Source organism: Engraulis encrasicolus, chromosome 3, assembly GCF_034702125.1.
Source record: "Engraulis encrasicolus isolate BLACKSEA-1 chromosome 3, IST_EnEncr_1.0, whole genome shotgun sequence".
Lineage (NCBI taxonomy): Eukaryota > Metazoa > Chordata > Actinopteri > Clupeiformes > Engraulidae > Engraulis > Engraulis encrasicolus.
In genome coordinates, this window is record NC_085859.1 from 43263447 (window position 1) to 43286439 (window position 22993).

The 22993-nt window shown below is 43.2% G+C and overlaps 1 protein-coding gene across 1 annotated transcript in view; it reads right to left on the reverse strand.

Annotated features, from left to right (window-relative positions):
* tmc1 (transmembrane channel-like 1) overlaps positions 1 to 13554 on the reverse strand; it is a 28141-nt gene extending 14587 nt beyond the window's left edge. The window contains exons 1-10 of the mRNA XM_063194083.1: positions 13518 to 13554; positions 11571 to 11591; positions 11125 to 11409; positions 10544 to 10790; positions 9296 to 9493; positions 7805 to 7895; positions 5841 to 5922; positions 4587 to 4693; positions 3237 to 3335; positions 203 to 345 (exon numbers count right to left, since the gene is read on the reverse strand). Coding sequence (XP_063050153.1) covers positions 203 to 345; positions 3237 to 3335; positions 4587 to 4693; positions 5841 to 5922; positions 7805 to 7895; positions 9296 to 9493; positions 10544 to 10790; positions 11125 to 11409; positions 11571 to 11591; positions 13518 to 13554 — 1310 coding nt within the window. The remainder of the gene's footprint in view (positions 1 to 202; positions 346 to 3236; positions 3336 to 4586; positions 4694 to 5840; positions 5923 to 7804; positions 7896 to 9295; positions 9494 to 10543; positions 10791 to 11124; positions 11410 to 11570; positions 11592 to 13517) is intronic.
* Positions 13555 to 22993: the final 9439 nt, after the last annotated feature.

Consider the following 22993-nt stretch of genomic DNA (forward strand, 5'->3'; position numbering starts at 1 on the left):
GGCATTACTTTGAATTGAAATTCTTTCCATTCGGAATTTCGTACAAGCCTGCACTGTACATAGAAAGCAACTGTCAACATCCTAAGGATTCCAAATTAGCATTCTTGGCATTCCCTCTTCCTATAGTTTATCCCACTGACGTAGTTTTATCCCATAACTAGTTCATGATACCACAACATGTCGCCAGGCAACAGACACCTACGTCCTGATGACCACCATGTAGCTGTAGGCCACCATGCCCACGCCAACCAGGAAGTAGGAGAGCGGCATGCGGAACTTCAGCCAGCCAATCGTGCGCTGGTTATGGTAGTAGCCATAGAACAGCACGGAGTACTTGGCATAGCCCTGATGGAGGATACGAAAAAAAATACAGGTCAGCGCCTAAATGTACACAGTAAAAATTTACAAGGATTTCAGAGTAATTTACTGTGAAATCTCACAGTTAATTACTCTGATGTTCTGGTACACTATGCTACTGTGATGGTCACACGGCACACAGCAAATTAGTCTGAAATCATTGTATCACTTGCCATTTCTCACCTAACTTGCACATCACAGTATTTTACTGTGCTCTTCAAGGATAACCAGCATGACAAAGTGATAAACTAGGAAACATCACAGTAAACTACTGTGTGGGCGGAGCATCTATTAAATTATTAGTGCATTGGGGCACAACTTCAGTCAAAGACAGGTTGGGCTCTTCATTACAATCACACCTTTCATTGACATTTTCAGCAAATTATTTCATTCTTAATGTCTTGTGGTATACATGTATACACCCATCATCAATTAATCATCAATCATCAACTACTTTATCCCCACTCACTGTCAAGTAACAGAAGAATGAGCTTATATATATTGGGAGATATACATGACCATCTTCATGATGGTGGGAATATGGTCATTTTTCTTGTGTACCACTTTAAATAGTACAACCCCTACAATAAACACAGAATATAACAAGGAGTAATATTTTGAAGCACACTTAATATATTCCTTCTAGATAAATGGCTCTCCATAAGTGCATTGCATGATGGGACACGATCTGAAGCACGTATGTCCTAAGCCCCTCCCCCTCAGGTTGCACATATTGACATGAGGAAGTGAGAAAAAAGATGACCAAGCATGGGAAGACATGTAGCAAACAAGAAGTTGATGGCTAAATAGTTTGGTGTAAATGTCGATGAGGTTTCTGAAGGCCCAGATCGCCCTACATGGCAGTCTTGGCCTAATGGTTAGGGAGGTGGACTTAAGTTCAGAGGGTTGCAGGTTCAAATCCCTCCAAACCCTACATTGCCCTAGGGACAGCAACCATTGTTGTATATTTGTATATCACTTTGAGTAAAGGCGTCACCCCTCAATCCAACTGACATGCCTTCCCATTGAACTTTCGCCCACTTCAAGTGTGTAACAATATCTTACTGTGAACTCACAGGGAGTTACTGGCTACTAATTGCATTCATTTCACAGTAACATACTGTGAATTCGTCATATCACAGTTAACTACTGTAAAGGCGTCAGCCTTCAACCCAACTGACATGCCTTCCCATTGAACTTTCGCCCACTTCAAGTGTGTAACAATATCTTACTGTGAACTCACAGGGAGTTACTGGCTACTAATTGCATTCATTTCACAGTAACATACTGTGACATTCTGCCATAATTTGTTACTGTGAAATCCAGAGAGACTTTTCGTCATATCACAGTTAACTACTGTGCTGTTATAACAGGTGTTTTCTTCATCTAGGCCATGATTGGGTGCATTATGGGGCTGCCTTGGCCTAATGGTTAGGGAGGTGGACTTAAGATCAGAGAGTTGCAGGTTCTAATCCCTCCTAACCCGGCATTATCCTAAGGACAGTAACCAATGTTGCATATCTGTATGTCACTTTAGGTTGCTCCTGGCCATGATGGAGTGTAATTACTTATTGTCAGGCCTAATTAGAAGAAGGTCTATGATTGGAAATGTTGCAACCAAGTTGCAACCAATGTGCTACACAAACACTTTTTTAAGTTGGCACCTGCTAATGCCTTTGTCTTGGATGTGCACGCCAAAACTCCAGCATCCAATTTTAAATCAGAATATTGCCACCTAGTAAAAAAAATAGGCTATCTTGTGAAGTGCCATTGCACAATTGAAAGTCAAATGCTTGACATGATTGACATTGCCTACCATCAACCAGGAACAATGGTAGTGCCCAATCAATCTGTCAATTAGTACCTGCCCTCACTTGGACTGTTACAAGTTCATTGAATTACTTCCTGCAGCTGCCACATGCCTGATTACTCTGGTCACATGGTTAACTTTCACCTCTATATAAACTCAGACTGTCACAATGCTTGAGTTGCTTGCCTAAATGACTGGTTCGCTGGCTCTCTGTCCGGCTTGTTGGTTAGTGAGCTAACTGACCGACCAACTGACTGTTTGTTGGCCAGCTGGTTGGCTGGCTAACTGACTCTTTTGGTTGACTGTATGGCTGGTTTGTTAGCTGGCTAGCCATACAACTGACTTGTTTGTTGGTTAGTTGGCTGACTAACTGAGTGTTAGTTGGTTAGCCGGCTCTTTGGCTGGCTAGCTGACAACTGACTCTTTTGGTTGGCTGGTGGACTGGTTTGTTGGCTGGCTTGCTATTTAGTTGGTAGTGAGTATTATGGTAGCAGATATCCTTTTTGGTGTGTTGCTTACTTGATTAAGAGATTTCAGGATAGTCTAATTATGCTCAACTAGAGTATTCTATGCACACTTGTTAATGTACTCTCATCCAGGAGATAGCAATTATTAAGTGGTAATAATATTGCACATACTGCAGAAACTTGAATTTCTCTGTGGTTATGGATAGTTTGGATGTTGGATAGTTGGATAGTATGGATAGTTTTTGTCTATCAATACAAGAGAACAGTGTGATGGACTGGTTCCCTGCCACAGTTGTCTCAGTCATGGTGGGGAATGGGAGGTGCCACAATAACATGGTAGCTACCTCTTTTGTGGTGATGAATGGAGGGGCGGGATCATGGTAGTGTGGGTAGGGTGACAGTAACTTACTGTGGTGTGGCCACAGTAAACTACTGTGAGAAGATCACAGTAAACTGTGAGGATGGCCACAGGGAATTACTGGCTACTAATTGCATTCATTTCACAGTAGTTTACTGTGACATCACGGGAATATTTTTTACTGTGTATGCACCTAAATGAATGTGTGTTTGTGCTCCCAGTATCAGCAGCAACACAAACTCACCCCGAAATCCCATAATACAGCAAAGTCCATGGCAGTCGCCTCATCTGGCCTGGGTACAGTCTTCCTGGGAAGGCTACCATACGGTCGCCCCATGAGTGCCTTGGACATGATTAAACCACAAGATTAATCTGTCATTAGTCAAGTCAAGTCAGCTTTCATTATCACTTTCTTCATAATCAGAAGTTATACAAGGAAAATGAAAGGTAAGCGGTGAGGGCATCAGACTTGTAGCCCAAATGTTGTCGGTTCGACTCCGACCCGCCAGATTGGTGGAGGAAGTCATTAACCAATGCTCTTCCCCATCCTCCTCCATGACCTAGGTACCCTGAGCATGGTGCCGCCCTGTCGCACTGCTCCCTTGGGGCGCCATTGGGGGCTGCCCCCTTGCCCGGGTGAGGCATAAATGCAATTTCATTGTGTCCAGTGTGCTGTGAACACGTGTGTGCTGTGGAGTGCTGTGTCACAATGACAATGGGAGTTGGAGTTTCCCAGTTGGGCTTTCACTTAACTTTTCACACTTTCACTTTCACTCTCTATACCATGCTAAGACATAGACATACACAGGACTGACATTTTACAGACTGATATAAAGTGCAAGACAGGGCAGGTAACAGTGATGGACTGGTAACAATAACTGGTAACAGGGCTTGACACTGGCACCTGCCAACCGGCCAAATGCTGGTAAAACTTGGCTATGGCTGGTAACAATTTCAGTGTCACTAGCCAATTTGGCAGGTAACTTATTCTATGGTATGACATATCAGAATAGAGTATCAAATGTATTTAAGTTCAAGAACAAGGTCAGTTACTCACTTTCTATTTGTTTCATTTTGTTTGATTTATTCCCATGTAGAAACACTTGCCCTCATATTCTTGCTTTAAGCACCTCATCTTCTGAGGTTAGATATACAGCATCATGATAAAAAAAGCAAAAAAAAACAAAAAACAAATTTGTGGCTAGTAGAATAGCTGGATGGCTAGTGACTCGGGAAAACCACTAGCCACAGTGGACGGCAAGCGAAAAAGTTAATGTCAAGCCCTGACTGGTAACAGTCTGAAGTCTGAAATTACAGCAAGACAAGGCATGCATATTTTGTTTATTTTTATAGACCATTTCATAATCAGACCATCAAATGCGGTCTGTAAAAAGTAAGATTGAAAAATTGAAAGCACTCTATTAAAAAAGCCAAAAACATACAAAGAATAAAATTGAACTGTAAAATGGGGATAAGGAAAAGTTGTGGTAGACACTCAATCAACTAATCAATCAATCAATCAATCCCCAAACAATCAATCAATCCCCAATCAATCAATCAAATCTGCGTGTACTGCAATGTATATGTTAGTTACCTCTGGTACCATGACGAGGCCAAATGTGAGTCCGAAGAGGATCATGTTAACCCCGTACATCCACCTGAGGAAGATGAAGTAGGAAGCCACCGAGGAACCGAAATGACCTGCAGCAAAGACAAAAGCCATCAGCATGTAGAGAAAAAAGGAAAAAACGGAAGTGCTGCATGGATCCAAACTTTTTTAACACGAGTTCTCTAACAGTATGTGGGTAAAGTAGACATCAAAAAATGAAGAGCAGGAGACTGTGGCACTCCGGTTTCCCATTTTTTTTTTTTTTATCAAAGGCAAATAGACTGTCCGACGCGTTTCGACCTACACAGTCTTTGTCAGAGCAGGAGACTGTGGCACTCCGGTTTCCCATTTTTTTATTTTTTATCAAAGGCAAATAGACTGTCCGACGCGTTTCGACCTACACAGTCTTTGTCAGGGTACCCTGACAAAGACCGTAATTACTGTATACAATATTCAATCTTCAACCTATGTACAACAGTAGTTCCCAGAATCATTGTATCAGAGACGGTTTAAATGCATTAGAACAGAGAATCTTTGATTGTATTTCCAAAATAATGCAAAAAAACCCACTGTTGGGCAACCTAGATTCTGAAGCTTGTAGCCACGAGCTCTAATTGGACAGGGAAATCCAAGTCATTTGGAATATATGGCACTGGATTGTAGCTTCTGAATTCAGGTTGCCATGCTATCACTGTCAGAAGGTCCCTTGCAATCAACCTTTAAGAGTGTATCATCACACCAGTGTGACGGGAATGTTCGGGCAGTAAAAGTTCTTAGAATTCTGGGTGCCATACAACACAATTTGGAATATTAGAATCTTGCATTGTTATAGAACACGTTCTTTTTGTATGTACAAAATGTGTACTTTTGAATGTACAAAAAAAAAGGGGTATGCCACTATTTTGTGGCTTAATACAGTTAAAATCGTTGGCTAGGGTTTATAAAGGTGGTAAAGTGTCTTATTTTTCAAGTTAAGCGTTGTCTTGCTTTAAGACAAGTCAAAAGAGGGAATATGTCACTAAGCTAGTGAAAGCTACACGGATCCATTGACTTTCACTAGCTTAACGACATAGTCTCTCTTTTAACTTGTCTTAAAGCAAGACAACACTTAACATGAATAATAAGACACTTTATCACCTTTATAAACCCCAGCCAACGATTTTAACTGTATTAAGCCCCAAAATAGTGGCATACCCCTTTAAAGGCTAAAAGGAAGAAGTATGAAGGATAAATGTTTACTTTCAATGTCTTTAATCTTCATCTCCCAGGGTATGCATGCTGTCTTGAAGTTGTCAAAGTCACGCTGGAACTTCATCCATTTCTGTCATACAAAGCAGAGGGGGCATGAGACATAGTGTAAAAGTATACACTCGCCTCCAAAAGAGTTGTCGCCTATCCATCTGTTTGGAATAACAGCTAATAACCTGACTTTCAATTAATCACTTGACTTCAGAAGTCACTCATATGAAAGCTACAACCCTCCCGAATGAAAATGTATGTACAAAAATAAATTTCATGCACCAACGAAAGATTGACCCTTTATTGAACACAGACAGGGCAGATTTTCACAAGACAAAAGTTTTGTCGCCTATCGAACATAATGTGAAAATGAGCAGATAAGTCACTTCAAAACACTTCAAATACGCAGATTGGGTGTCATACTTAATCACTGAATCACTCTCACCTCTCCAGAAAATCAACTTTGTCCTTAGGTGTATGTTTAGGGTCATTGTAATCATGGAAAGCAACACAATGAAAATCAATGGAGTTCAATGAGAGATGGTGACATATTCGCTATTCGTAGAGCAATACATGTTTAACTTCATGATTTAATCAATGATAAAAGCCCTCAAACACCAGCAGCATGCATGCAGCTCCTCATAAGAGCTGTATCTGTACCATGTTTCACTTTATGCACCATTTCTCTTTTTTCATATTCTTCATCTCCAACACCATATAGTTTTGATGCTATCAGTTCTAAAATGGTTGATCTTGGGATCTTGACTTCAGAGTATGAGTCCCATTAGACTTCATTTTTGTCAGAATTAGGCCTGGCATACTCTTGGCTGGCTTTTTTGAGAGAGGCCAGCGGGAGATACTTCTTTGGTGTTAAAGGTGAAGAATTTGAAAAAAAAAAATACATGGTGCCTAAAGTCAAACATGGGAGGGATACAGCTCTTATGTGGAGCTGCATGCATGCTGCTGGTGTGTAAGGGCTTTTATCATTGATTACATCATTAAGTTGAAAATGTATTGCTCTACGAATAGCAAATATGTCACCATCTCTCATTGAACTCCATTGATTTTCATTGTGTTGCTTTCCATGATTACAATGACCCTAAACATACACCTAAGGCCAAAGTTGATTTTCTGGAGAGGTGTGAGTGAATCAGTGATTAAGTATGACACCCGATCTGCGTATTTGAAGTGTTTTGAAGTGACTTATCTGCTCATTTTCACATTATGTTCGATAGGCGACAAAACTTTTGTCTTGTCAAAATCTGCCCTGTCTGTGTTCATTAAAGGATCAATCTTTCTTTGGTGCATGAAATTTATTTTTGTACATTCATTTTCATTCGAGAGGGTTGGAGCTTTCATATGAGTGACTTCAGAAGCTAAGTGATTAATTGAAAGTCAGTTTATTAGCTGTTATTCCCAACAGATGGGTAGGCGACAACTCTTTTGGAGGCAAGTGTAGTATGTGTGTGGACTATCAACACAGTAGAAAAAATACTTGCACAGTAATGCAGGGGTGTCAAACTCAAATTCACAGTGGTCCAAAATCAAAATCGGCAATCTCCTGAGTTTAACATAAACACATTAAGCAGTAATGGAATATAGGCTATTTTCACTTCTGGCAAATTGCCACACTGTTGATTCTGTGGTAATCTGAGGGACTGAGGTAACTAAATGATGTTCGTGTATTCCACTTCGTTGGTAAATCTACCAAAATGATAATTTTCAGACGGTCATCGCCATTGTATCATGTTTTTTTTGTTTTTAAAAAATATATGTATGGGCTTATAAAAAGGACGGGAGGGTAAGATCAGTGGGGTCTCAAGCCTGAAGCAATTTCTATCAATGACCCTGAATACATGACTTGTCAAGTTCCAGTTCTAATATCATTCTATACAATTCTATACAATATAATAACCACCATTTTCATGCTTGTTCTGCTCCTTCACTGAGATGATGTACATTACCTTCTGCATCATGACCTTGTAGGCATACAGCTTGCGACCCCTCCCTTTCCCAAGGGCACCTTCATATTTCTCCACAAACTCCTGAGATTCCCTGGCAAAGACCAAAGACCAAAGACCAAACACCAAAGACACACACACACACACACACACACACACACACACACACACACACACACACACACACACACACACACACACACACACACACACACACACACACACACACACACACAAACGTTTTGTAAAACTCAAGTGTGTTTGAGTATCGTGACTAAAACACCTTTGAATGTCATGAAAATGTGTTGAGTACTTCAGTGTTTAAGTAGAAGGTATAGGTTCAGTGAGGATACAAGGAGGTACAGTGACCCTGAGTAAAAAAAATGGCCCAGAGTCCCCACCCCTAGTTGGATAAACAGTTACTGGCAGACTGAGCTACCTGGTGGGACTACATGAAAGGGCATTAGGGTTTACTGAGTAGGATGGTGGCCAGAGTAGGTATTACAACTATGCAGCTCATTGAGACTCTGCTGCCTATTGCCAAATTCCATCGTTACATGAATGAATACGTACTAAGTAATAAACTAATATTTACTAGAATGACCAAAGTACAGTAAGTTTTGCAGTGAGAAATGTCTACTTTTGGAAATTCAAAATGGCGGACATGGAGAAGATCCACCTTTTCATGTATGAAAAGTGCAATGGAGATGTGTGTAGTGCTTTAAAATCACACATCACACATCAACATCCATGTGACCCTCTTGCCAGGTAAAAGAAAACACTTTTATATGTCTGAAGTATAAGAAAAACCTAAGTTTTGACAATATCACTAGCCTGGCTCCTACCAGACCTCTGTGTGTGTGTAGCTCTAGAGCCCCCTGGTGGCACTCCAAGACACATGGAGGTCTGGGAGACTGTAGCAGGATTCCATTTATTGCTTCAATATCAATGGCAGCTTACATTGAGGAGTCACAGGGAATATTATATACTATTAAAGACCAGAGATTAACAGAAAACTTTTTGAAGGAATTTGTAGAACCAATAAATGCTCCAATTACTTTTTGACTGGAGAAATGGAACCCTGCTACATTCTCTCAGACCTAGTAGTGGAGCTCACAAAGCTGGGGTGAATTTCTCAAAATCAAAGTTGCTAACTACAGTAGCTACTTTGCTGTTTTCAATGCATTTTCCCATTGGCAACTACCGAAGTTGCTAACAGGCTAACAACTTCTCTTTTGAGAAACTCACCCCTGCGTGGAACTACAGGTCGGGCAAGAGCCAGTCACCAATGTCATCAGTTGAGTAGGGGGGCGTACTTGAGCACCTGCAGCTTCTTCCTCATGGCCCAGGGCTTGGCTCTGGTGTTGAAATTACTTTAATGTTGAAATTATTATTTATTTACAATATGGTGATTTAATTATAAACTAATAAGTTAAAAAAAAACAATGGAAAGGTGGAGATGCAAGGTTTCTTCCTGACAGTGTGGGGGCGTACTTGAGCATCTGTAGCTTCTTCTTCATGGCCCAGGGTTTGGCTCTGATGGTGCCGATCAGCTTCTTCCTCTCCTCCACGGCCTCCTTCAGCTTCTCCAGCTCCTCTGGGGTTAACGCCGCCAGCGCCTTCTCCTCTCCCTCCTCTTCATCGCTATCATCGTCCTCGGATGAAGATGATGAAGACTCAGATGACTCTGAGCTGTGGGTGGCAACAGGCGTAACTAGTGAGATTTCGTACTCGTACCAGAAACAGTTCCACTGCACCAGTGGCTTTCAAATAGTGTTGCACCGATATCGATACCAGTATTGGTCCGGGCCCTGATACTGCACTAAAATGGTGGTATTGGTATCGGCAAGTACCCACAAATAGGGCACCGATACCATTTACTGATGCTTGTATGACACTTGAATGCAGCCTTGAACTTAATTATTTGATATCAGAGGTATTTAAAAAGTTCTACTGCATTGACTTTGTACAGTATTAGTCTTTTTCCTGTTTCACAAAGGTAGGCAGCAGCCTGACAAAGCCATGATAGCAAGGATTTTACATCCAAGTAGTATGCAGCTGTTCATATATATACGTAGGCCAATACATTTCAAAGAGAGTGGTATCGGTATGGTATCGGTATCGGCCGACACTGCGCAGCCAGGTATTGGGTACCGGTATCAAGGCCAAAAAATGGTATCGGTGCAACTCTACTTTCAAACCATGGGGACCGGGGACACTTCATAGAGCCGAAATCTTTCCCCCTCATAATTGCGGCACAATTGCCACAACTGTTCTGTGTAAATAGCCATATTTCCAAATAATTTTTAAATGATTTGAGATCTTGGGGTCCCTGAACCCCACTTTGAGAACCACATGTGCTACTGTACTTGTAGGCCTATAGGAGCTTTGCTCCAAATTTGATCATCTGGCTATCTGGCCATGTAAATAAAGTAAAAAGTACATATGGACAATTGAACAATGTTTACTATGTGCTGTGTGGTGAATGAATAGTATGTTGTGAAAGCTATCTAGGCCATTTGAACCAAATGGTATATAAAAGGGACACATAGCGTATGTGTGCGTGTGTATGCGTGTGTGTATGCATGAGTGCGTGCGAGTAAAGTGTGTCTGTGTGCGCGTGTGTGTCTGTGTGTGCAATATTGTATTTCCAATTCTATATCCATATTTAGCTCTCTGACCCATTCATGCTTAACCTAGTTTCAACTTTCACCTGCCTTTTCTTTCTCTCCTCCTACTCACCTCGTTTCAACTTTCTTCTTCCTTTTCTTTCGCCCTTTGTCTGCCTTCTCTGGCTCCTCATCCTCCTGTTTCTTCTTCTTCTTCTTCTTGTCTTTCTTCTGACTGCTCATGCTCTCCTCTTCTGTTTTAGAGGGCCTGTGCCTCCTATGGTTTCTGTTCTCCTCCTCTTTCTCTTCTTTCTCTTTCAGTTGCTTTTTGGTCTTCCCGTTCCTCGCCGCCCTTTTTTCCTTCTGAGCCTCTCTATCCACTAGGGGTGTGCAAAAAAAATGTCATGACAATACATTGCGATACTTATTTTGACGATATAGTACTGCATCGATTCAGGACAAGGTATCACAATACTTATTTTCACTGTATACTGATTTAATTCATGACAATCGGTTAATATTAATAAAATTGAGTCCAGTAAAAAGTAGGAAACAAAGCTAATGACAAATTGCCTGTATTTTTTACACATTTACTGAAGTAAATATCGCAATGCATCGCAACAGTACATGAATCGCAATGCATCGTTATAGAATTGCATAGTGGCATGTGTATCGTGATGCTTATTGAATCATGAACTGTTTGCCAATACCTACCCCTACAATCCGCCTCTCCATTCTCTTCCTCCGTTGGTGTTTTCTCTTCGTCCTTCTTCTCCCTACGTCTTCGGCCCTGTTTCTTATCACGATGCTCCTCTGCCTCTCGTCCCCGAGTGTTACTCTCCGGTCTGCCAGTATTACCATTGCTCCCTCCATTCCTTGTCCTTTTCTTGTGCTCTCTTTCTTTACTCGCGCTTGCAGTGTTCCTCTCCCTGGGTCGCCTTTTCACTTCTCTGTCTGTGCCCTGGCTGTAATTGCTGAGGTCATCCTCAAATTCTGCATCTGCAAGAACACAAATTTGATGAACTAAAAAAAAAACACGAAACAATGGTTGACTGCAAATTTGACTGTGTCAGGTGACAAGATGCATAATAAATATATTGAACAAGCTTTACGAAACACAAAATCTACAAAATGATAAGGTGTGACTGGATGAGACATACCTGCATGGATCTCAAGGCTGACTACAATTAGAAAACAGAAACACAGAGTGATGAAAATGAGATGGTGGACCTCCCACTAACATGTCATGGTTAATATAACTGCCCTCTGCCTGTGAGAAAAAGTGACAGAGCCCATGCATAGGCAGAGGCATATCATTCATCTTCATTGGTAACTGAATCTGTATGTGATGGTCGGGGTCATTACACGTGCAGTAGGTTTTAATGTCCTTACAATAGGGAACAAAGGGAGCTTTGATGAGATATCTCGGTGTCAGGCTGGACAAAGACGGTCAGGGGGGACGTGAGTGAATGGGGGCAGGGCTGGACTGGGGCCTAATAATGACTCGGGCATTTTTGGCATACACCAGGACAGACCCAGGTTCCAAACTTTCCTAAGATATAATTATCAGCTCAGTCCACTGTCTACATTAAAGATGGACCATTGGCCCGGCGCTTCTTTGAGGGGTGGTCTGTAAGGGGGGAAAACGCAACAACAACAACAACAACAACAACAACAGAAAATCAACAGCATCATCCCCTGAGGACTGTCGACCCACCGGGATAATGCCCTGAGTGCCAGATGACCAGTCCAGCCTTGAATGGGGGATGTGGAGAGGGCCAGGGGTCAGCTGGTTTAAATTGGATGTCTAACTCGCCACTTCACCTCACATAGTCCAACAATACAAGAGGTGGCATTGAGTTTCAGCCATTAGAAGACAATGTGAAGCATCTTCACAATATGGAGAGTAATATAAGTAAAATCAAGGCCTCTTTTGTTGTGATGTGTTACTATGAAATAAAAACATTTCAAAACTTGACAAAGTATTTAGATCTCTTTCACATGAATGTTGCTGGGAGACTAATGCATACTTGTGTGCTGTGCTCCTTCACACATACAGTATATAGCAGTGGTGTCTGTCAACAATAATCGATTTGTAATCGATTTGGCAAATGCCATAATCAATGCGGCATATTTTTTCAAGTTACAATTACTTCCATGGGAATGCTGAGCAAATGGTCTTTTAAAAAAATGGCCCTGCTTTCAGTAGAAATGCAATGCATTGCAATATCATAGAATCGGACTGAATCGATTAAAATCAAATTGTTACCTCCCACATCATAATAAAATCAAATCGAATCGTAAGGGCAGTGCCAATGCACACCACTCGAATATAGTGACCATGTTATTAACACTAATACAAATGGCTTAACGGATTCATCCTCATTTTCAAATCATTTTCAAAACTCTGGAGGCTGAGCTATCACGAGGGATCACAATCAATGTTTCACACAAAAAAAACATACGGTCACAAAGCATGATTCCTTTTTAGCCTCTCCGTACCTAAGGCTGACATGAAATCCCATTTCTGGAGGTCTGGAAGGCATTTTGTCTTGTTGAGCTCACTATCTCCCACAATTGATTTCATTTCATTCACAAGCTCCCACAATTCATTCCTTTCCATTCATTTCTCATGAGCGCACAGTCACAGAAGGAATTCATAGTAACTACATAGCCTACATATAGTAATACCACAAGTTATTATTTTAATATTGAAAATGTCAATCACATGAGGAAATGCCAGCACAATCAACCTAAACATCTCTTTCAGTAACAATTAAAATGCAATGATCTATTTTGTTTAATGGTGCAAAATGTATGCCTCGATATCACTCCAACCCCCAAACAATTGTCACCTCTAAGACAAACCAATTGTCAACCAAATGTACCAATTTACTAACAGATTCACAACCAATAACAATTAAAAATGTAATGTATGACAGCCTAGCCATGACTGTCATAGGTGAGGAGATTGTCTCGAGGCACGAAGTACCACAAACAAATTCATAACTGTTGTATGTCACCTTGGATCAACATAAATATCACTTAATATCACCAATAACTTAAACCATATCAAATGCAATGCGTCATATAGTTGCATCCCTCACCATCACTCTCAGAGGCGACGAGCTTGTCCCGAGGCATTCTGCATCCCTTTCTCCCCTCTCCACAGCATCACGGAGGCAATGTCCAAACACCCAAGCCCCCAGGTGACCCAAACTTATCCCCTCCTCTCACTTCCCCCCATGCCCATCTCCACCCCCTCCCAGTCCGCCCAGTGGTGCACCTCTTGCCCCCCCTCCCCCACCCCACCCCACCTCTTCTCTCTTTCTCTCTCTCGCGCATGAGGAGTTCACTTTTTAGGCAGCTATTGAGCAACCTCGCACACGAACAATAACGGGCCCGAAACTCTAGAGCCGCTCAATTTCTCTTCCTTTTAATTATTCAGCACACAGTTATGACTCTCTCACACACTCTCTCTTTCCCGCTCACCCGCTATTTTAAGGCAAGGGGAGGGAAGGGTGATAGGGGGGCGGGAGGTCACCATACTAGGAACATGGCCAAATATAAACAGCAGGGTGCATGGTGTCTGTCTGTGTGTGTGTGTGTGTGTGTGTGTGTGTGTGTGTGTGTGTGTGTGTGTGTGTGTGTGTGTGTGTGTGTGTGTGTGTGTGTGTGTGTGTGTGTGTGTGTGTGTGTGTGTGTGTGTGTGTGTGTGTGTGTGTGTGTTCCAAGTGTGGGGGTTAATGAATTTGCATGAGAGGTGATGGTGAGTGTGTGCTTGAAAAACAGGTGCTGATGGGTGGTGCATGAAAAGCACAGTGTTGACAAACAAACAAACAGGGCCACCGTGTCCTGGTCCCCAGGGTCAAGCACATGACAATGGAATGGTAAACAAACACGGATGGTAAACAACTCACTCTGATGGTAAACACTCACTCTGATGGTAAACACTCACTCTGATGGTAAACACTCGCTGTAATGGTAAACATGCACGACTGCTACATGGCATACTAGTTACGTGAGTAGAGTATACTAGTGTTTTTAGATATCTTGGGGGCCTTTTTGCCTTTATTTGTGACACGACAGAAAGCGAGTAGGGAGAGAGAAACGGGGAAGGATCTAAAAAGGTCCCAGGCTGCAATCGAACCCAGTTTTTCTTTTGTTTTTGTTTGTTTCTTTTTATGTGTTTGACATATCGTTTAGGCTCAGAAGATGAAGCTCTAAAGCAGCAGGATATGTGATATGGCTATCAGGCACAAGCATCTCCTATGGTGTGTCCCTAGATCAAGCAAAAATGGTCCTGGATTATGAAGAAATAATGACGGTAATAATAACTGTAAATCACTTTGGGTAAAAGGGTCAGCATAGTGTATTATAATGCAATATAATGTAATGTCATGTATTACTGAATTATCAATATGGTGGCACTGCCATAATACCCTTTCTCACCACCAGGTGGCAGTATGCGATTGAGGCTTGGCAGTCTTGGCAAGCGACAGGGAGGGAGGAGACCCACAGACAGCAAGTCACACACACACACACACACACACACACACACACACACACACACACACACCTAACACACACACACACACACACACACACACACACACACACACACACACCTAACACACGCACGCACGCACATAGACAGACACCTAACACACCCGCACGCACGCACACACACACACACACACACACACACACACACACACACACACACACACACACACACACACACCTAACACACGCACGCACGCACATAGACAGACACCTAACACACCCGCACGCACGCACACACACACACACACACACACAGAAGGCCCTGAGCTGACAGGTCAGAGGATTTAGATGCTGTGATCTCTCAGCAATCAGAAGGGCCAGACTACATTAGGTATCTGGACTGGAACGCACTGATGTCAGATCAGGCACAGCCTGAAGAGAGAGAGAGAGAGAGAGAGAGAGAGAGAGAGAGAGAGAGAGAGAGAGAGAGAGAGAGAGAGAGAGTGTGTGTGTGTGTGTGTGTGCAGGGAGGCTGACAATGGGGGACAAATAGGTCACTCGTCCCGGACCCAGGGAGAGAGGGGCCCCAGAATTGGGTCCTCCTTAGTTTTATGTATTGGGTGGGGGCCCTTTTAACTTACTTTGTCTTGGGCCCAGCCAAAGCTGTCAGCGGCTCTGTGCGTGTGCGTGTGTGTGTGTGTGTGTGTGAAGGTGTGCAGATCTATAAAGTAAACAAGCTTGAGTGTGAGTATGCATGCGTGGACTAAGGCTTTTGCATTTATTCTTGAGGATATTGTGTGTGCATGTGTGTTTGTGTATGTGTGACCACATGCATGTACGTACATGCCCACAAGTGTGTTTGTTTATAAATAAGTGTGTGTGTGTGTGTTTATGAGTATGCTAATGCTTGCATGTGTGAGAGAGTGGCGGTGGATTTTTTTTCTTTTCTAAAGTTAGCCGACGTGATATATTATTCCTTCTGCAGAGAGAGAGAGAGAGAGAGAGAGAGAGAGAGAGAGAGAGAGAGAGAGAGAGAGAGAGAGAGAGAGAGAGAGAGAGAGAGTGAGAGAGTGAGGCCATCCTACTTGCAACCTGAAACCCACCCAGAGCCTCCATTTCCAGCAACCACACCTTGCACTCTCTCACACACACTCTATCTCTCTCACACACACATCCTCACAGTCTTTATCTCACACACACAATCTCCATCTCTCTCACACACACAATCTCTATCTCTCTCTCACACTCTCTTTTTCTCACATACGCACACATTCTCTCTCGCTCGGTCTATCTCTCACACACACACACAATCTATCTATCTATCTATCTATCTATCTATCTATCTATCTATCTATCTATCTATCTATCTATCTATCTATCTATCTATCTATCTATCTATCTATCTATCTATCTATCTATCTATTTATTGATCTATCTCTTTCACTCAAACACATGGTCTGTCGCTCATATACTCTCTCTCCCTCTCCATCTCTCTCTCACACACACACAGTCTCTATCACCTCTGGGTAAGTTCACAGTAGTGCTGTGCTGCTCCATATAATAATAATAATAATAATAATAATTGTATTTGTATAGCACTGTGTCATACAAGGCATGTAACTCAAAGTGCTTAACAAATGGGAAAAACATTGTTAGAGATAGATTTAAAAGGAGAGGAGAGATAGATTTAAAAGGAGAGGTATAGAGGAGAGGCAGGAAGGCAGAGGAAGAAGAGATAGACAGAGAATGTAGAGTCATAAGGTCAACGTAGGTTAGGACCAGGATTCTTAGATGTGTAAGGTCCATAGTGGCTGGGCCTATCATAAGTCATAGATAGTCACACAGAGATTGGGCGCTCAGGTGCGGCCCCTGGTGGCATCAGGGGTGAGGAAAAACTCCCTTTCGCTTGATTCATAGTTTGTGAGGGGGAAAAAAAAGCTCAGTGAGGTCTGAGAAAAAAGACCCCCTGTAGTCAGGAAGAAACCTCAGGCAGAGACCAGCGGCCACCTAGGGGAGCCCCCTGCCAGGGCTGGATTGCGAGTAGTAAGGGCGCTGCGGCGGCTGGGACACTATGACGTCTTGGCAGCTAGGAGTTGGCAAGGATGAAGAGGTGGGTCTTCAGCTGCTTCTTAAAGGAGTCGACGGAGGTGGCTGATCGGATCTCGATGGGGAGGGTGTTCCATCTCTTGGGCGCATAGCAGGCAAACGCGGCGTCGCCGATCTTCTTCTGCGGGGGGGTGGGGGTCCTTAGCAGCTTGGCATCAGTGGACCTGAGAGCTCGAGCAGGGGCATAAAAAGAGAGCATGTCTGAGATATAGCTAGGGGCATATAGCCATGTAGTTTAAGCAACACATGTTTTGCTTTTGCCCTGATGGTCTGCTCTGCTGATAGTAAACATAGAAGGATCACCTGAAGGACCTGTAGAACATACTGTATGTATACTGGACCGTGATGGGCAAATTACAATATACAGGGCCCACTGATGGGCCATGAAGGTTTTCGAAGTGGGCCCTTGGGAAAATTTCAAGTGGGCCTCCAGTTGGAAAATGTTGGGAGGGAGGGCGCTGTGGCTCAGCGCGCTAAGCCCCCCACATTTGGGCTTGCATGCCCCAGGGTTACACCCAGCGTTCGAATCCTGCCTGGGTCATTTGCCATCCCTACCCCGTCTCTCTCTCCACATTCGCTTCTTGTCGCTCTTCACTGTCCTATCTAATATAAAGGCGAAAAAGCCCATAAAAAATATTTTTTTTTAAAGGAAAACGTTGGGAACCCCTGTACTAGACAATTAAATGTGATGGCACTCGTCCACGCTAGTTCGCCACTCGGGGTTCGAACTCACAACCTTCCAATCATTACATTACATTACATTACACTTAGCAGTCGATTTTATCCAACGCAACTTACAGTACTTGCAGCGTATTGGTGACAGTCCCGAGTCATGTGGGGTGATGTGCCTTTGCTCAAGGGCACTTCAGTCATGGATGGAAGTGTAGGGAGAGGTAAGGCTGGGATCCGAACTGGCAACCCTCTGATGTTAAGACCCACCTTCCTAACCATTAGGGCACAGCTGTCCAATCACAGCAAGTCTCGGGCATGGGAGGCACAGGTACTGAGCTAAAAATCTAGGCCAGTAGCTTAGCGCCATCGCATCTGTAGCATGAGGTTTCGAGAAGGCATTTCTTTTACAGGCCCGTAGCCAGGGAGGGTTCGAGGGGTTCGTTCGAACCCCCCTTCCAATCCCCCACCCCCACTCGAAACCCCCAACTACTTTGCATCCCACTTTGACTGGAAGGCCATTTCATAGACAATAACTGTCAGATAGCAGTAACTGAGCCAACACTGGGCCGACACTATGTGGGGAGATAGCTCATTTGAAGCAATTCATGTCCATTTATGTTAAGAGTGGGGAGCAACAGACAAACAATTAAGGACAGCAACAACAGACTTGCGACAAACTTATAATGAATGAAGTATGTCTAAATTAAAATATTTTTAGTGTGCTCATGTAGGCTATTTGGGAAACATTGGAGCCGGGAGCCAAATAAAGTCCGCTTTCGGGGGAAAAAGATCCCCCCCACCACAATGCTGGCTACGGGCCTGTTTTACTAGTGCTCTAATGCCAAACTCTGCTAGTTGGCAACTTTTACATACACAATGTATGTACACTAGACGTTTACATATGAAAAGAAAAGCTGATTGAAAGGCTTTAAAGTGAGTAAGAAATAGAGGAGGAATTGACCAATGGCCTCAAGCTAAAAACTGATTATAAAGCTTAAGTCCATGGTGGTGTTTTTGACACTAAACAATATGGACTTTCACTTAGACAGACGTTTGAGTATCAACACTGCCCCCCCTCCAACAAAAAAAAAACAGGAAATACTTTGTTCAAGCCACTTTGTTTTACTACTGCAAAAACAAACTCCACCAAGTAATCTTTTGCTTAGAGCACGATTTCCCTAACTAATCTCAAAATACCTCGAGCCCCCTGTTTTGCGTATAGCTATGGCGCCTTACACCTAAGTCGTGAGCTGTTATTTTGTAACAAAATGACTGCAATCATCATCGTCGCAGCATTGAGTCACCATGACGCTAGGGTGAGTGTTGTTATGTCCCGTTTGTCTGTGTTTGAGCAGCAGCTAGCCCCTGGAGCTAAATCCAAGGGGAAAACAACACGAGACTTAGCTGTCTTCCAACACAGCACACCTGGGCACAGGTGTGACTGCTCCTCCCCCTCCCCCTCCCCCTCCCCCTCCTCTTCCTACCCAGGGCCGCTGCTAAAGTTTTGGAGGCCCTAAGCATAACTTGTCAGGTCGGTGGCCCCCCTTATAATTAGATAATAATAATAATAATAATAATAATAATAATAATAATAATAATAATAATAATTTACTAACTATAATAATAAATATATGTTGATCAATGTAAATCTATATATTTTTTCATGACATTTTTAAATCAATCTCTGTTTAAGAGGCCCCAATTTTGGGGTCAAAGTGTTTGGTGCCCCAAGCACTGGTTGGTGCCCAAAGCACTCTGCGTTCTTTGCTTATGTCTAGCGGCCGCCCTGCTCCTACCCACCCGATTACACCTAACCACCCCAATACCTATCGCCACATCCCTCCTAGCCATGGAAGACAGTTCGCGTCACCTCAGACTTCCACATAGTTTATTGTTTTCATGTGTTTCAATGTGTACACCACACATGTAATGTGTGTTGAATTTCTAAGTGAAAATAAAGAAAAGTCTGAAGTTAAAAACTGCTCAGGTGCTTTGGAACTATTCATTAGGGGGGTGCTGTGTAGAATGTGATCAGTGGCATAACTTTGGGGCAGTGTTGCCAGATGTGTCTGATCAAATCCTGCCCAAAAGGTTGTAAAGAAACGCCAAAATGCGCTAAATTCAGCCCAATTTCAACTAATTACATTGATTTCTATGGGCATAAAACAGCAGAAAAAAACACCAAATGGCCAATTTTTCCCGTTTTTAACCCGCAGACGGCCATCCCAAGTAGCCCAATTGGGCGGGTAACTGCCCAATCAGGAAACACTGCTTTTGGGTAGAATTGTAGTGCACATGGGCCTGCCTGTGATCCGACTCACTTTTTGTTGAAAAAAAAAGAAAGAACAACGCAACAACTTCACTTCTTAACAAAATTGTCATAATTACTGGGAGTTTCAAGCCTTATTAACAGATCACGACTTGGTCATTACAATTTTAGTAACAAGCTTTGGCTCTCTGGATGAATGGGTTCACTTTGGAGGGGGAGTCAGGACAAATAATAAGCAGTATATGAATTAATCTGAATGACAATATTTGGGGGGTTTATTTGTTTGATTTGATTGGGACGAGGTGAAGTCATAGCCCACCTATATCCCGTGAAAATTGTGCCTCTGACCGACTGAGGCAAGCTTGTGATTTCAGGCTGTTTACGAACTTTTTAGAGCTCAGCTTGGGTTGAGTTAGGTTAGGTGGTGGTGTACATTGGGTTAGGGTGTACATGTGGCAACCTCATGTGAGCGGCATGTCTGTACAACTGAAAGGCGTGCGGTGTGGAAACTGGAAAGCGTTACCACCACGGGGGAACAGACAGCTGCTGACTGCAGGGGGAACTACACGTGTGTAAGAGAGAGAAAAAAGAACAGAAAGAAAGAGAAAAAGGGAGAAAAAAACTGATAAGAGGGTCACACAGGCCTGGCGTGGTGAGGAAACTGTTGAACTAGTTCAACAAACTGAGCTCCGTCTGCCAGCCAGCTCCTGTTACACTGAAATAGTGCACTCGAAATTGTGGACGTAGAGAGAGGGGGTCAGTCAGTTAGGGTTGACTGTTAAGAGACTTGGTTACTTATTGTCGATTTCATTGTTTTGCTCTGAATTTAAAGTGGGTAAATAGGTCAAATGGATTTAATTACCTGCCTGGCCTGCTTATCTGCTCGGTCACAAGATCACAACGGCAGCAACAACAAAAAACAACACTTGCCAAAAAGGCTCACAGCAAAAAAAAAGAAAGAAAAGAAACGGTTTGTGTGAAAAGACCTGAGGAAATTAATCCAGTTTCGTCAACACATTCACGAGTGGGCGGACGGGCGGGCGGGGTGTGTATCATCCTGATAAACAATGGAGGAGAACTATTCAGTATTGCTGAAATTAAGTCAATGGCAATGGTGTGATTTGCTTTGACAACTTTACAGTCATTTCTGTCAGGTGACTTGAGCAACAATCCCTCCTGTCATTTCTGTCAGTGACTTGAGCTACAATCTCTTCTGTCATTTCTGTCAGGTGACTTGTTCAACACCCAAGTACACATGAGTACATGTTTCCCTCGTTCAAGTGCATCTGTGTTCTCCACAGACATATAGCTTAATGCGGACTGTTCCACCACAGGAACACCACAATAGTCACTAAAAATACCTTTTACTACCTAATTACTACACCACTATTACAGTACACAGGGCTGTTGGTAATACCTTACGACTTGTTCATTGCCATTCTAGTAACAGCAAACTTATAACGCTCGCTGTCTTTTTTAAAAGTATTTTTTGGAGGGCTTTTTGGCCTTTATTATTATAGGACAGTGTGAGAGTAGACAGGAAATGATTGGGAGAGAAGGCAGGGCCGGGAAATGACCCCGGCCGGATTCGAACCAGGTCTCCGTGGGCAATGTAAGCCCAAATGTGGGGGGCTTAGTGCGTTGCACCACAGTGCCCCCCTATATCGCCGTGTCTTAACGGGTTAAGGGCATTTCAAGCCTTATCACACAAACAGGAAGGTCAATAGAGAGGAGGAGAGCAAAGACAGGACAATGCAAACTGGGCATAACAGGGCAGCCATGGCCTATTGGTTGAAGGCTCCAGGTTCGAATCCCACCTTTAACTCTCGCTATATAAATTATATATATCCATATCTTCCCCTAACTAATACCTACACTTCCACCAAATCGCTGAAGTGCAGTGGCACAAGGCACTCTACCCCATATTTCTCCAGGGACTGTAACCAATACCCTGTAGTAACTGCAACGTGGCTTTGGGAGTGTCAGTGTAATTTCAGTGTAATGTAATGCACCTAGCTGTTGGTATCTACAGGGGATTTAGTAAGCTTCTACGCAACAAGGCTGTTGCCCGGGCCGGAGCTATAGGGGGGCAAGCGGGGCATTTGGCCCTGGGCCCAGGGCCCTCCTGTATGGGTGTTGAGGGCCCTATTGTGACCATGGCAGGCCGTATGGGGGGCCCTATCAGTGTTTTGCCCTTGGGCCCTGTGTGCAATTCTTCCGTGATTGCCTGTTGCCATCTCAGAGTCACAATAAGGAACGGTTTTATAAAGCAGAACTCATACAAGATGAAGCCGAAAGTCACAAGTGCTGAATAGGAAGTAGATGTTTACATTGAAATACACAATGTTGCCTCAGGTGCTCTTCGGGGTGTGCCCCCCACCCTCCCACATTTCTGCCAAATCTTTGTTTAAAGGTTTGAACTACTCACATTAACATAATGGAGCCATTGTATGTCTCCTCAGCAGGTATACAATGTGCCATGTGTTTTGACCGCACACATCACAGCAAGGGAACTGTATGCCTTCACACACACACAACGAGCAGGCTGAAACTAGTTCAGCAGCTAGGTCTGTTTTTCAGTCTCCCCTTTTTTTCACTCCACCTCACTCACTCAACCCCCACTCACTCACCCAGCCACCCTCTCCTTGTACAATAACGACACAGCTTCTCTGTGCTGTGCTCTCTCAACTACCAGGGCCGCTTCGAGCTTCGCACTCGAGTCGTGTTACACCATGGTGGAGGAATCCCATTCCACTGAACCTCCATGACGGGGGGAGGGGGGGCAGTTCTGGATTCAACACTGCATGCATACAGCACGTGTGTGACTGTGACTGACGAGCCTATTGGTGAATGTGCTGCATGCATGCATGGTCCTCTGCCTGGGGCTAGAAAAGATAGAAGCACAGTCTGAGTTTGGAAGTTTAACAATGCGCAAATTAATGTGCATGGAAACCAAACAAAAGGCTACTTAAAGAAAGACCGTTTGACATTTTCAAATCGTGTTGCTGAACCTGCTTTTTTTGTTTCAGA